Source organism: Salmo salar, chromosome ssa15, assembly GCF_905237065.1.
Source record: "Salmo salar chromosome ssa15, Ssal_v3.1, whole genome shotgun sequence".
Lineage (NCBI taxonomy): Eukaryota > Metazoa > Chordata > Actinopteri > Salmoniformes > Salmonidae > Salmo > Salmo salar.
The window spans coordinates 88,484,359-88,498,682 of record NC_059456.1 but is presented as its reverse complement, the minus strand read 5'-3'; the positions used below and the strand labels follow the sequence as shown (position 1 = coordinate 88,498,682).

At 48.7% G+C, this 14,324-nt stretch overlaps 1 protein-coding gene across 1 annotated transcript in view; it reads right to left on the bottom strand.

Annotated features, from left to right (window-relative positions):
* The window catches only part of LOC106572511 (integrin alpha-5), a 78,818-nt gene that overhangs the window by 22,899 nt on the left and 41,595 nt on the right, over positions 1 to 14,324 (bottom strand). The window contains exons 18-25 of the mRNA XM_014146741.2: positions 12,627 to 12,764; positions 9,590 to 9,657; positions 5,609 to 5,759; positions 5,168 to 5,260; positions 3,604 to 3,683; positions 3,338 to 3,418; positions 3,052 to 3,157; positions 23 to 181 (exon numbers count right to left, since the gene is read on the bottom strand). Coding sequence (XP_014002216.1) covers positions 23 to 181; positions 3,052 to 3,157; positions 3,338 to 3,418; positions 3,604 to 3,683; positions 5,168 to 5,260; positions 5,609 to 5,759; positions 9,590 to 9,657; positions 12,627 to 12,764 — 876 coding nt within the window. The remainder of the gene's footprint in view (positions 1 to 22; positions 182 to 3,051; positions 3,158 to 3,337; positions 3,419 to 3,603; positions 3,684 to 5,167; positions 5,261 to 5,608; positions 5,760 to 9,589; positions 9,658 to 12,626; positions 12,765 to 14,324) is intronic.

The following is a 14,324-nucleotide window of genomic DNA, read 5'->3' as shown; positions in this document are numbered from 1 at the left end:
CATGCAGTAATTGAATGCTCACCTTGAGCTGCAGGTAGTTGATGGAGTAGTTGGTGGTGCAGTTGAGGGGTCCCTCAGTAGACATCTCCAGGGGGTAGAGGAGACCCTGGCCCTGAACACTGAGAGGACAGCTGAGCTGCAGCACTGTGTGGCTGATCCCACTGGGACCTTTGTTCACCAGCTGACAGGGACAGGGGAGAGAATGAGGAGGAAGAGAGAAAGTAAGTAGACTATTACAAGAATATAATCCCCCACCTGGTCGTTGTTCTCAAAAAATGAACCTGTTCAGGTTGACCCAGACCTCCAGGAAATGGAATGTTGATGTGATGTCATCTAAACTTGAGCACTGTTAATCTTCCTGTTCTGAGAAAGGTTGTCCGGTGGGAAGTCTGACAACATGAGTCTAGGTTGTCCGGTGGGAAGTCTGACAACATGAGTCTAGGTTGTCCGGTGGGATGTCTGACAACATGAGTCTAGGTTGTCCGGTGGGAAGTCTGACAACATGAGTCTAGGTTGTCCGGTGGGAAGTCTGACAACATGAGTCTAGGTTGTCCGGTGGGAAGTCTGACAACATGAGTCTAGGTTGTCCGGTGGGAAGTCTGACAACATGAGTCTAGGTTGTCCGGTGGGATGTCTGACAACATGAGTCTAGGTTGTCCGGTGGGAAGTCTGACAACATGAGTCTAGGTTGTCCGGTGGGAAGTCTGACAACATGAGTCTAGGTTGTCCGGTGGGAAGTCTGACAACATGAGTCTAGGTTGTCCGGTGGGATGGCTGACAACATGAGTCTAGGTTGTCCGGTGGGATGGCTGACAACATGAGTCTAGGTTGTCCGGTGGGATGGCTGACAACATGAGTCTAGGTTGTCCTTACAAATTGAAAAATTGAGTTAGACTTTGTAATGATGTAAGGCTCAAAACAAACCCCTGTGTGTCCTGGAATGTCTTTCTTTCTTCTTCTTTCTCTTTCACAACATTCACAAGGCCGCAGGGACTACCAGAATGTGTACTGCGAGCATGAGCTGACCAACTGGCAAGTGTCTTCACTGACATTTTCAACCTCTCCCTGTCCCAGTCTATAATACAAACCTGTTGTAAGCAGACCACCATAGTGCCTGTGCCCAAGAACACTAAGGCAACCTGCCTAAATAACTACTGACCCGTAGCACTCATGTCTGTAGCCATGAAGTGCTTTGAAAGGCTGGTCATGGCTCACATCAACACCATTATCCCAGAAAAACTAGACCCACTCCAATTTGCATACCGTCCCAACAGATCCACAGATGATGCAATCTCTATTGCACTCCACACTGCTCTTTCCCACCTGGACAAAAGGAACACCTATGTGAGAATGCTATTCATTGACGACAGCTCAGTGTTCAACACCATAGTGCCCTCTAGTCTCATCAATAAGCTAAGGACCCTGGGACTAAACACCTCCCTCTGCAACTGGATCCTGGACTTCCTGACAGGCCGCCCCCGGGTGGTAAGGGTAGGTAACAACACATCCGCCACGCTGATCCTCAACACGGCGGCCCCTCAGGGGTGCGTGCTCAGTCCCCTCCTGTACTACCTGTTTACTCATGACTGCACGGCCAGGCACAACTCCAACACCATCATTAAGTTTGCCAATGACACAACAGTGGTAGGCCTGATCACCGACAACGACGAGACAGCCTATCAGGAGGAGGTCAGAGACCTGGCCATGTGGTGCCAGGGCAACAACCTCTCTCTCAACGTGATCAAGACAAAGGAGATGATTGTGGACTACAGGAAAAAGAGGACCGAGCACACCCCCATTCTCATCGACGGGCTGCAGTGGAGCAGGTTGAGAGCTTCAAGTTCCTTGGTGTCCACATCACCAACAAACTAACATGGTCCATGCACTCCAAGACAGTCGTGAAGAGGTCAGGACAAAACCTATTCCCCCTCAGGAGACTGAAAAGATTTGGCATGGGTTCTCAGATCCTCAAAAGGTTCTACAGCTGTACCATCGAGAGCATCCTGACTGGTTGCATCACTACCTCGTATGGCAACTGCTCGGCCTCCGGCCGCAAGGCACTACAGAGGGTAGTGTGAACGGCCCAGTACATCACTGGGTCCAAGCTTCCTACCATCCAGGACCTTAATACCAGGCGGTGTCAGAGGAAGGCCCTAAAAATTGTCAAAGACTCCAGCAACCCTAGTTAGACTGTTCTCTCTGCTACCACACGGCAAGCGGTACCGGAACGCCAAGTCTTCTACCCCCAATCCATAAGACTCCTGAACACCTAATCAAATGGCTACCCAGACTATTTGCATTTCCCCCCCCCTCTTTTTCACAGCTGATACTCTGTTGTTGTCATCTATGCATAGTCACTTTAATAAATCTACCTACATGTACATACTACCTCAACTAACTGGTGCCCCCGCACATTGACTCTGTACCGGTACCCCCCTGTATATAGTCTCGCTATTGTTGTTTTACTGCTGCTGTTTAATTACTTTGATTTGAGTTACTTTTTTATTATATTACTTTTATTTAGTTACTTTTATTTCTTATTCTTATCTGTATTTTTTTTAACTGCATTGTTGGTTAGGGGCTCGTAAGTAAGCATTTCACTGTAAGGTCTACACCTGTTGTATTCGGCGCATGTGACTAATACAATTTGATTTGATTTGAAGTAGTGTCCGTCTGGTGTGCTTCTCAGCTTCTCCAGGAAGTAGTGCCTGTTTGGTTTGCTTCTCTGTTTCCCCAGGAAGTAGTGTCTGTCTGGTGTGCTTCTACACAAAGGCCACTGTCTGGGAAGTACTACCTGCTACTACAGACCTGCTAAAGGCCAGTGTCTTCTGTATAGAACCCTGTGCTACATCCTGATGACTCTGCCTGTCCAGCCGGCTAACAGCTAGCCTCCTGGAGGGCCTCTGGCTGCTTACATTGAAAAAAGAGAATGTCCACTGGCGGTTTTGATGCACTCCCCTTTTTCTATGCATTGAATGTTCCTTTGGATCTTCCCACCCTAATCCTAATCCTAACCTGTCCAACCCCAACCCCAACCCTCTGGCTCCTTACTTCATAGACGTGTTGGACTACAGGCCCAATGTCCTGCTCCTCCTGGGGGGTCTTGGAGACCTTCCAATTGGGGGGAGGGAAGAAGACCTTGTCTGGCCGGGAGACACTTCAAAAAGAGAGAGAGCAGAGATAACAAGAGATCGCAGAGAGAAGGAGATAGCAGCGAGAGAGTGAGTGACTGTGTCTGTGTTTGGGGGGTTAAAGAATAGCACTTTTATGGAGTTCCAAAAGGTTTTCTCACACTGACGGAGTTTCTTCCAACCACCAGACTTCCCTCTGAACTCACCCCTGTAAAATAACATCGGCCTGGACAACCACCTCCAGCTTGTAGGGCACCACCTCACTGTGGGAATTATTCTCATTTTTACTGTGGAAAGAGGGAGAGAGAGAGGGTGGTGAAGTACAGAATACAAACACCTATCAGCAACTGTCTGGTAAGAGTGCCTTGGAAAGTTTAGCCTTCAATTATTTTGTCAATGACACAAACACATGTCCAGTTATAGTCCCAGTTCAAACATATGCTTAGAGAGGAGAGGTAACTGTGAGTCATACCTGCGGATCTGCAGCTCAAACTGAACCGTCTTGCGTGTGTCCTTCAGTCGTGGCACAGTGAAACGCAGGCCTGCCCACAGCTGCAGATGAGAAGCAACGTGGTCAAAGACTTCAGCCCCAACATGATGTAAGAGAGACAGAGGTACTAATGGCTAAGGGATATTGCAACCAACAGATCAAAGCCAACCTTGTGAGGGAACCTGTGCACTGTTTTGTTACTATTTTTTACACATACAGTACAGAGACAGTGAGCAGACTACAGCATACTGGGGGGGGGGGCAGAGTTTCCACCAGGCTAACAGGCCTTGCCTCTCCTCTTCTCTCCTCCCAATTCTGTTCTGTTCTGTTCAGAGGTCAATCAATCAGTACTCTCTGTCTATCTGTCTGTCTGCCTGTCTGTCTGAGTGGTACACAGCTGTAATACACCTGGGCCTGCAGGTCTGGGACTTCCTGGTTATAGCATTCTGTTCTGCTGCCCATTTTCTCTATTGGAATGTCATGCCACTTTTATTTTCCATCCAAACCGCACGCACGTACATACAGTAATTGCAATCAGGAGACCAGCAAGGTTAAAGCTTTTACTATTTAACTCTGTGTGTGTGTGTGTGTGTGTGTGTGTGTGTGTGTGTGTGTGCACTGTTAAAACAATGAAAATACTGCTCATAAAAATGCTGGTTTCTCCCTGGCTCAATGAATATATTAATCCATAACATCTGTCTGTATATATGAAATTATGAATTATCACTAATCCACTCCAGGGACAAACTAGGCTAAGTATCATCGGTGCACACAATGAGTACTACAATGGCAGGATCTATATATACACACTATGTATTTGTTGCATACTAAAGTTTTTCTACTTTAGTTTACACTTGAAATAAAAACCATTTTATCAGAAAAACCTCTCCACCAACGCCCACTTTACAGTCTTCCTCTGCAGTCAGACACTACAAACCCACAGCAACCCACTGCCCACGACCAGCAGGTCATTAGGAGGGAACCTCTGCTCAGCAGGGATGTAGACCAGCTTCCTGCTAACCGGACAGGAACTTCCTCTCTGAACACTGATGTAACATGACAAGAAAGTCTTTCCTATCCAGTTCTCTACCAACCCCACAAAAGCACAACACAATCCCTTCCTTCACACAGGAGAAAAAAGTGATTCTCTGCATAGCTCCGATGACTGTTTTCCACCACTAAACAAATCTCAGAGGGCTAGCGTACTATTCCACAGTTCATCACCACTCATCAGAACCAATGAAGGATATTGCTTATGAGTAGGGCCAGGACCATGTGACCTAATCAGGAAAACCTGGTCGCCCTATTCATAATCAATGCGCTTCAGAAAGGTCTTGACTAGGACCTGAGCGGGAGTTTTTTTTTAGGTCCATGTGACCTCATTCTGATTGAGACCAAGATGGCTGAAACGTCAATAATGTTTTCACTTCAAGAGCCAGAACTGCCCCTGTTTTCCACCCATGTGACCTAACCAGCAAATACTTCTGGCCCTACTCACAACCAACACTTTCAGAAAGGGCGAGCAGAACCTAAATCCTTGACTTACGCTGGTGCCAGACTTCATGGGATTGCCCAGGTCACAGCTGAGGTAGTGTGTCTGGTTCTCAGCCTCGTAGCTACAGGTCAGCTGGGTCAGGCTCTGGGTGAGAAAGAAGAGAAAATATTTTGAAATTAGAACACAATAAAGAAGAAAGATATTTACAATCTATAGACTCATTTTATAATTTCATCTTTATGTAAATAGGCTACTCTCAATTAGCTCAAAACTATTTTGCAAGATGACGTGTTAAAGATGGCAGCAGTCAGCAACATTATAAAACGTTTCATAACTCAAGAACATTTGGTTCCATTTAAAGTTTTCATAACTTCCATAACAGTCCTCCTCCCAATAAATCTATCATTGTAAGTCATATAAGCCAATAGACTGGGAGCCTCCATATCTAATAGAAATGCTGGGGTGAGCTGAATGTTTAATATTTGCTCTCACCTCGTTATTGCGAGCTATACCGCTGTAGTCTGCTTCAGGAGGTAAAACCACATACAGTTCAGCCTCATAGGCCCCACCTTCACCCTCGTTCCGCGCGTTGAAAGTCAAGGTCAGCGAGTTGTCGTCACCTAGGTACACTTCCTTCCTGTCCCTGATGGACCAACAAAACCAGAAATTGATTACTAATAGGGTCAGAGGTCAGGTCAAGAGGTGTCGGGTCTCAGAGGGTAAATAATGCACAGAGAGGTGGGAGAGAAAACTGTTAAAGCTTTGTGCACAGTGCACATAGTAGTTGGCAATAGCAGTCTGGCCACTAACATGTTTTGTTGCTATAGCCTGATACTTTGTGCTTTGTCTCTTCCTCTTCCCTGTTCAGGCTTTCTGCTCTACATATCAGGCTGATTTAGAGCCGGGATTCAGAAAGGGACACATCCCAAAGCGCATCACATAAATTCATCTCAGGAAATCCCCCCCCCCCCCGACCCCCTTCCCTCCCCCTGACTCCCTTCCCTCCCCTCCCCCTGACCCCCTTCCCTCCCCTGACCCCCTTCCCTCCCCTCCCACTGACCCCCTTCCCTCCCCCTGACCCCCTTCCCTCCCCTGACCCCCTTCCCTCCCCTCCCCCTGACCCCCTTCCCTCCCCTGACCCCCTTTCCTCCCCTCCCCCTGACCCCCTTCCCTCCCCCTCCCCCTGACCCCCTTCCCTCCCCCTGCATCCCCCTCACACAAAACTTTTCCAATGTAGCAATAAAGTCATACATGCGATAGAGCACAAACTAGGACTTCAAAACATCTCCCCCTTACCCTCCATCTCTCCCTCCATCTCTCCCTCCAGCTCTCTCCCTCTCTGAACACAATGAGAGAGGAATTCCATACAAGGGCCATACAGATGCTTCTAATTACAGCTGAACTCATAAAAAGAGGAAGCAACATGGACCATATTTCAAACACTGATCTTCTGCTGGCCAGTCAGCCAGCCAGCCTAGTCAGCCTCCTACAGCCAGACAGCCTAGTCAGCCTCCTACTGCCAGCCAACCAGCCTCCTACAGCCAGCCAGCCTCCTACAGCCAGCCTAGTCAGACTAAAACAGCCAGGCAGCCAGCCTAGTCTGACTCCAACAGCCAGGGACACTTCTTGAAAGTCCAATATCTTGAAAACTTGACTGCTGACATACAAAACAGTTTGGGACTGTATCAAGTGGACTAATGAAAAAAAATCCTAAATAGTTTGAGTGGATTTTCCCTTTAAAGAAAACAAAGGGCTAACATTGAAAGAAACCACAAAAAACTAAAACCTTTCCACTGGGGCATTGGTGGAACAGGTTGTGTGCCTTGGCAGGAAAACAGTAGAAATATCAACTACAGGAATGAAGGATATGTCTCGGATACATTGCTGGGAATTTCATAATTGACCCTTTGCCCCAAGCTACTATTATACAAAGTATTCAAATGAATGCAGCACTATCATCTAACTGCCAAAGACAGTTAATGCATTATGATTTTCCTCAACTGAACTCCCTATCGCCCTGTAGCACTCACTTCTGTCATCATGAAGTGTAATGAGAGGCTAGTTAAGGATCATATCACCTCTACCTTACCTGACACTCTAGACCCACTTCAATTTGCTTACTGCCCCAATAGATCCACAGACGATGCAATTGCCATCGCATTGAACACTGCCCTATCCCATCTGGACAAGGGGAAAATCTATGTAAGAATGCTGTTCATTGACTATAGGTCAGCCTTCAACACCTTAGTGACCTCCAAGCTCATCATCAAACTCAGGGCTCTGGGTCTGAACCCCACCCTGTGCAACTTCCTGACGGGCCGCCCCCAGGTGGTGAAGGTAGGAAACAACACCTCCACTTCACTGATCCTCAACACAGGGGCCCCACAAGGGTGTGTGCTCAGCCCCCTCCTGTACTCCCTGTTCACCCATGACTGCGTGGCCACGCATGCCTCCAACTCAATCATCAAGTTTGCAGACGACACAACAGTAGTAGGCCTGATTACCAACAATGACGAGACAGCCTATAGGGAGGAGGTGAGGGCCCTGGCGGACTGGTGCCAGGAAAATAACCTCTCCATCAACGTCAACAAAATGAAAGAGCTGATCGTGGACTTCAGGAAAAAGCAAAGGGAGCACGCCCCTATCCACATTGACGGGACCGCAGTGGAGAAGGTGGAAAGCTTCAAGTTCCTCTGCGTACACATCAGTGACAATCTGAAATGGTCCACCCACACAGACAGTGTGGTGAAGAAGGCGCAACAGCACCTCTTCAACCTCAGGAGGCTGAAGAAATGTGGCTTGGCCCCTAAAACCCTAACAAACTATTACAGATGCACAATTGAGAGCATCCTGTCGGGCTGTATCACCGCCTGGTACGGCAACTGCACCGCCGCAACCACAGGGCTCTCCAGTGGGTGGTGTCGTCTGCCTAACACAGGGCTCTCCAGTGGGTGGTGTAGTCTGCCTAACACAGGGCTCTCCAGTGGGTGGTGTCATCTGCCCAACACAGGGCTCTCCAGTGGGTGGTGTCGTCTGCCTAACACAGGGCTCTCCAGTGGGTGGTGTCATCTGCCCAACACAGGGCTCTCCAGTGGGTGGTGTCGTCTGCCCAACACAGGGCTCTCCAGTGGGTGGTGTCATCTGCCCAACACAGGGCTCTCCAGTGGGTGGTGTCGTCTGCCCAACACTGGGCTCTCCAGTGGGTGGTGTCGTCTGCCCAACACTGGGCTCTCCAGTGGGTGGTGTCGTCTGCCCAACACACGGCTCTCCAGTGGGTGGTGTCGTCTGCCCAACACATCACCGAGGGCACACTGCCTGCCCTCCAGGACACCTACATCACCTGATGTCACAGGACATCAACCACCCAAACCACGGCCTGTTCACCCCGCTATCATCCAGAAGGCGAGGTCAGTACAGGTGCATCAAAGCTGGGACCAAGAGACTGAAAATCAGCTTCTATCTCAAGGCCATCAGACTGTTAAATAGCCATCACTAGCCGGCTACCACCCGGTTATTCAATCCTGCAGCTTAGAGGCTGCTGCCCTGTATACATAAACATGGAATCACTGGTCACTTTAATAGACAGTTGAATAATGTTTACATACTGCTCTACTCATCTCATATGTATATACTGTATTCTATTCTACTGTATTTTTGTCAATGCCACTCTGACATTGCTCGTCCTAATATTTATATATTTCTTAATTTCATTATTTTACTTTTAGATTTGTATATTATTGTGAATTGTTAGATATTACTACACTGTTGGAGCTAGAAACACAAGCATTTCGCTACACCCGCAATAATATCTGCTAAATATGTGTATGTGACCAATAGAATTTGATTCGATTTTTATTAAAACTCATAATTACCTAAATGGTCTTGTTTATGTGATAGAAGACTAATGACGAATTGAAAGTGCAAACAAATATAGAAATCAAAATGATAGGGCAGAAAGAGAGCAAGAGAAAGAGGTGGGGCAAAATGCCCACAGATCAAAGTGTGTCGATGCTCTGAATACTACTTCAAACGATTCGAGAGGGAGGCTGGTACTGGTTGGCACACATACAACTCCCTCCCCAGTCCCCATACATTCCAAACAAATCTGTTCCATCCCACCTGTCTTTTTCCCCCCCACCAGCTTGACAGCCGATCCCTGTACCTGTAGACCAGCGCTCCTTCCTGTTTTCAAAGCAAAGTAGTATCCTCTGCTAGTGGAGCATTGTAGGGCTATTAACAGACTGGCTAAACTAAACAAACGGGTGGAGCGCGACACAGCTTCACTTACCCATCAGATCAAAACAACAACAAGCCTGACTCATCTGCATAGTGGGGTGAAAAGTTCACTTACTACATACAACCTGGCTCACAGTTGACCATACATAGCTATATTCTCCTGATCCAGTGCATGCATGTCCTGAGCCCGTGTATGGTCTAGGACTTATAGAGAAGGAAATGAAGGGACTAACTCACCCGTGCACCGCCAGCTTTAAGTCAGGAACACAGATGTTGTCTTCCCCACAGTCCAGCAGAATCTGGGCCTAGAGGAGGGAAGAAGATGAGAGGAATACATGAAACAGTGACAGAGCTTATACATGATCACACAGGCCCCGTTAAAAATGAAGCCTACACTTCTTTCAGTTAGAATTCACACAAAGTATTAGACAAACTTTGCTTTGGTGGTAAACATACAATAGAGCCACTGTAGCGGGACGGGACATGTCGTGTAGCCAATAATGAGGAATATATTCCAGTCCAACCCTGAACCGCCCCCCGTGTAGAGTGTCATCCCTACAGACCAGACACCTGTAATAATCCTGTTAACAGTCCTCTCTCCCGGGGAAGCTTATAGACTGTATGACTGTGTGTGATGACACAAATAACACTAATTCAGCCCCATGCCTGACTTCACTTCCCTTTTGAGGGAAATAGCTCAATAAGAAGGCAGGAGAAGCTCAAGATCACATCTGACTGTGTGATCAAAACCCCTCTCTTAAACCCTCTCTCTGGCCTGGGACACAGAGGAACAACATTTAGAGGGAAACTCTTCAGCTCAGCAGAGACTCCCATCCCCCGGTTGCACACCTCTGGCCCTGGCTACTACGTTGGGCCCTTCCAGAACACTCTCCCCTGGCTAGAGTCATATGACCTGGTCAGCCAATCACAGGCTGTACCTGGTGGGGTCTCAAAACCCCAACACAGTCTGTGCTTTAACCTGTGACACAGCGGTGCAGAGACAGGTCAGAAGAACTCTGCACCAACTCAACTCATTTCTGTACCTCCTACATGGACAATCCTGCCTCTAGACAATCCCAAGCGGTATTAGTGCATCTTTGACAATAAAACCACTGTACACTATTCACCACAACACCTCCAGTAGTCTATCCTCCTCCTTGTTTGCAGGGCGTGTCTTATTCGGCTCCAAAACTTCGGCTTGCCTCTAGAAAAATGTTTGTGTGCCCGAACAGCCGAAAAAACACTCACTGAAGTCCAAAAATACAAAAACGTCACAAAATGTTGTCATAATATGTGCACAAACTCTTCCGAACTGTTTCAGCTGGGAATCAAGCCGAGGCCTTCGGGCCAGGCTGATCTTGAGGCCTAGACGCTACGCTGGAATGACCAGAAAGACATGAACTAAGCAGGAAAGGGTGCACGTGTGTGTGTGTGTGTAGCAGCCTTAGCGTAGGTAATGGTTTCCCTGTGTGATTCCATCACAGTGTGATGAGCATGATGTTTTAGATGACATTGAGGATAATAAATAGAAGTTGAGGGAGGTTAGAAAGAGCACAGCACCTCCCCTGTCATTACACAGCCAGGGGTTCTAATTAAGGGAAAGCAGGGTAACCATAGTAACCACCAGCTCACTCACTCTGCCCCCTCAGTGAGTGCTGCATGGCCCACAGTCAGACCCAGTCAGTCAGAGGAAAGATTACAGGTTCCTATCCTCGCTGAAGCTAAGAAACATCACCTGACAGTGTCCCGGCTTCACGGCAGCATGTGGAGCACATTACAGAGAAACTCTGAAACTACACAGAGGCATCAGTGAGCTCTCACTCGGCAACCAGAGGGTGTGAGAAACGGGGTAAACCACAACTGCCAGCCCAGTACATACGATGCCATATAGAGAAATCCATAATAAAGCATGGTGCATGTGATTAAATCCAGGCGGTAGTCAGTAATCACCCCCTACACGGTGTTACATTCACAATGGGTATCCTTGATTAATGAAACATGTCAGCAGCTTGACACTACTAACCCCCCCCCCATACAGCATAGACAGACATGGGTTGTTCGAGCCCCACTCTGAAATTCAGTTTGCGTACTACAACAGAATCTTTAGAGTTCAGTATTTAGATGTAGTGTAAGTACAACACAGCAGATCTGATGAGGCCCCAGCAGCTTTGATACAACAAGGAGACACCAATGACAGGGCTCAGTCCTGCCCTGCTCAGAGGGAGAGAGATGAAGGGAGATAAATAAATACAGAGGGAGAGAGAGAGGCTGCGGTTACTGGGTCTGGCTGCGTGGAAAGTCATCCACGGAGACTCACTGCCACAAAACGTTACAAAACCCGGACAGACCATTTCAAGTCATCAGTCTTAAGTCTCAAGTTATTTTATTTCCTATTAAGTTAAGTCTCAAGTCATCAAATTTGTTACTTGAGTCAGTGTCCACATTTCTGCCATATGGTCCAGCATGCCACAGCTGAAGGCAGGCAGCCCACACGTTGAGCCCTGCTCACGTCTCTCTCCCTCTCTCTGCCTGCCAGGAGAAAACTGGAAAAATTCAGGCAAATCTACACCAGATGGCACATGGCCTGTGTTGCAAGCGAAGCACCCCATTGGCCCCACCCAGAAATATCTATTAACCCTGTGTGTCTGACTGTGCACCCCTCAGTCGGAACACGACTTATCAACCGTTACACAGCCTAGCTGGGCTGAAAGCGGCTAGTCCTGGAGGGGCAGTCAAACTCTAACTCTCTCTCCACCATAGTGTGCACATGCCTCAAATTTCTTCTGTTGAAAACTGCTTTCCAGAGCCTCTGGACCCCTTCCCAGCAGAGCGGTTTGGAAATCAACAAGGAGAGCAGCCTTAGTCTTTCTGAGGGTGTGTGTGGGGGAGAGGGAAGGAAGGGGGAGGTCTGGTCAAGGTGAAAACCTTACCATCACCTCTGAGTGAGTGAATGGATTTCCAGCCACGTCTTCACTAAGTGTTGTTCATTAAAACATGTGCAGTGCTCCACCACCAGAGATACAGGGGCTGTTGACTCAGAGGAGTCCTCCAGGGTTGGAGCGCTGCACTGGGGGTCAGACAGAAGGGAGGGAGGATGTGCTGGGGGTCAGGAGTGCTGTGGGGGTGATGGCTGGGGGGTCAGTGGTGCTGTGGGGGCCAGTGGTGCTGTGGGTTGCTGTGCTGGGGGTCAGTGGTGCTGGGGGGTCAGCAGTGCTGTGGGGGTGCTGGGGGCTGGGGTGGTCATAGTTAGACAGAGGGGGGTGTATTGAAGTACCTTCTGCTCGATGAGCTCGATGGTCTGGTAGTTGAGGATGGGTCTGAGGCCGTGGGAGTCGAACGCTGCCTGAGGATCCAGACTGAAGTTGAGGGAGATGTAGATGGAGGAGAGCTTATCTCTGAACTCCTTGTCATCCTGGAGTCAGATAGATAGAGAGAGAGAGAGACAGAGAGAGAGAGAGAGAGAGAGACGAGAGAGAGAGAGAGAGAGAGAGAGAGAGAGACAGAGAGAGATAGACAGAGAGAGACAGAGAGAGAGAGAGAGATAGACAGAGAGAGAGAGAGACAGAGAGAGAGAGAGAGAGAGATAGAGAGAGAGATAGACAGAGATAGACAGAGAGAGAGAGATAGAGAGAGAGAGAGAGAGAGAGAGAGATAGACAGAGAGAGAGAGAGAGAGAGAGAGAGAGACAGAGAGAGATAGACAGAGAGAGACAGAGAGAGAGAGAGACAGAGACAGAGACAGACAGAGACAGAGAGAGAGTCTGTAGGGTCTGTAGTGACGCCTCTACCACTGAGATGCAGTGTCTTAGACCGCTGAATGTAGTGACGCCTCTAGCACTGAGATGCAGTGTCTTAGACCGCTGAACCAGGGGGTCTGTAGTGACACCTCTACCACTGAGATGCAGTGTCTTAGACCGCTGAACCAGGGGGTCTGTAGTGACACCTCTAGCACTGAGATGCAGTGTCTTAGACCGCTGAACCAGGGTCTGTAGTGACGCCTCTAGCACTGAGATGCAGTGTCTTAGACCGCTGAAGCAGGGGGTCTGTAGTGACGCCTCTAGCACTGAGATGCAGTGCCTTAGACCGCTGAATGTAGTGACACCTCTAGCACTGAGATGCAGTGTCTTAGACCGCTGAACCAGGGTCTGTAGTGACGCCTCTAGCACTGAGATGCAGTGTCTTAGACCGCTGAACCAGGGGGTCTGTAGTGACACCTCTAGCACTGAGATGCAGTGTCTTAGACCGCTGAACCAGGGGGTCTGTAGTGACGCCTCTAGCACTGAGATGCAGTGTCTTAGATCGCTGAACCAGGGAGGGGGTCTGTAATGACACCTCTAGCACTGAGATGCAGTGTCTTAGATCGCTGAACCAGGGTCTGTAGTGACGCCTCTAGCACTGAGATGCAGTGTCTTAGACCGCTGAACCAGGGGGTCTGTAGTGACACCTCTAGCACTGAGATGCAGTGTCTTAGACCGCTGAACCAGGGGGTCTGTAGTGACGCCTCTATCACTGAGATGCAGTGTCTTAGACCGCTGAACCAGGGTCTGTAGTGACGCCTCTAGCACTGAGATGCAGTGTCTTAGATCGCTGAACCAGGGTCTGTAGTGACGCCTCTAGCACTGAGATGCAGTGTCTTAGACCGCTGAACCAGGGGGTCTGTAGTGACACCTCTAGCACTGAGATGCAGTGTCTTAGACCGCTGAACCAGGGTCTGTAGTGACACCTCTAGCACTGAAATACAGTGTCTTAGACCGCTGAACCAGGGGGTCTGTAGTGACGCCTCTAGCACTGAGATGCAGTGTCTTAGATTGCTGAACCAGGGGGTCTGTAGTGACGCCTCTATCACTGAGATGCAGTGTCTTAGACCGCTGAACCAGGGTCTGTAGTGACGTCTCTAGCACTGAGATGCAGTGTCTTAGACCGCTGAACCAGGGTCTGTAGTGACGCCTCTAGCACTGAGATGCAGTGTCTTA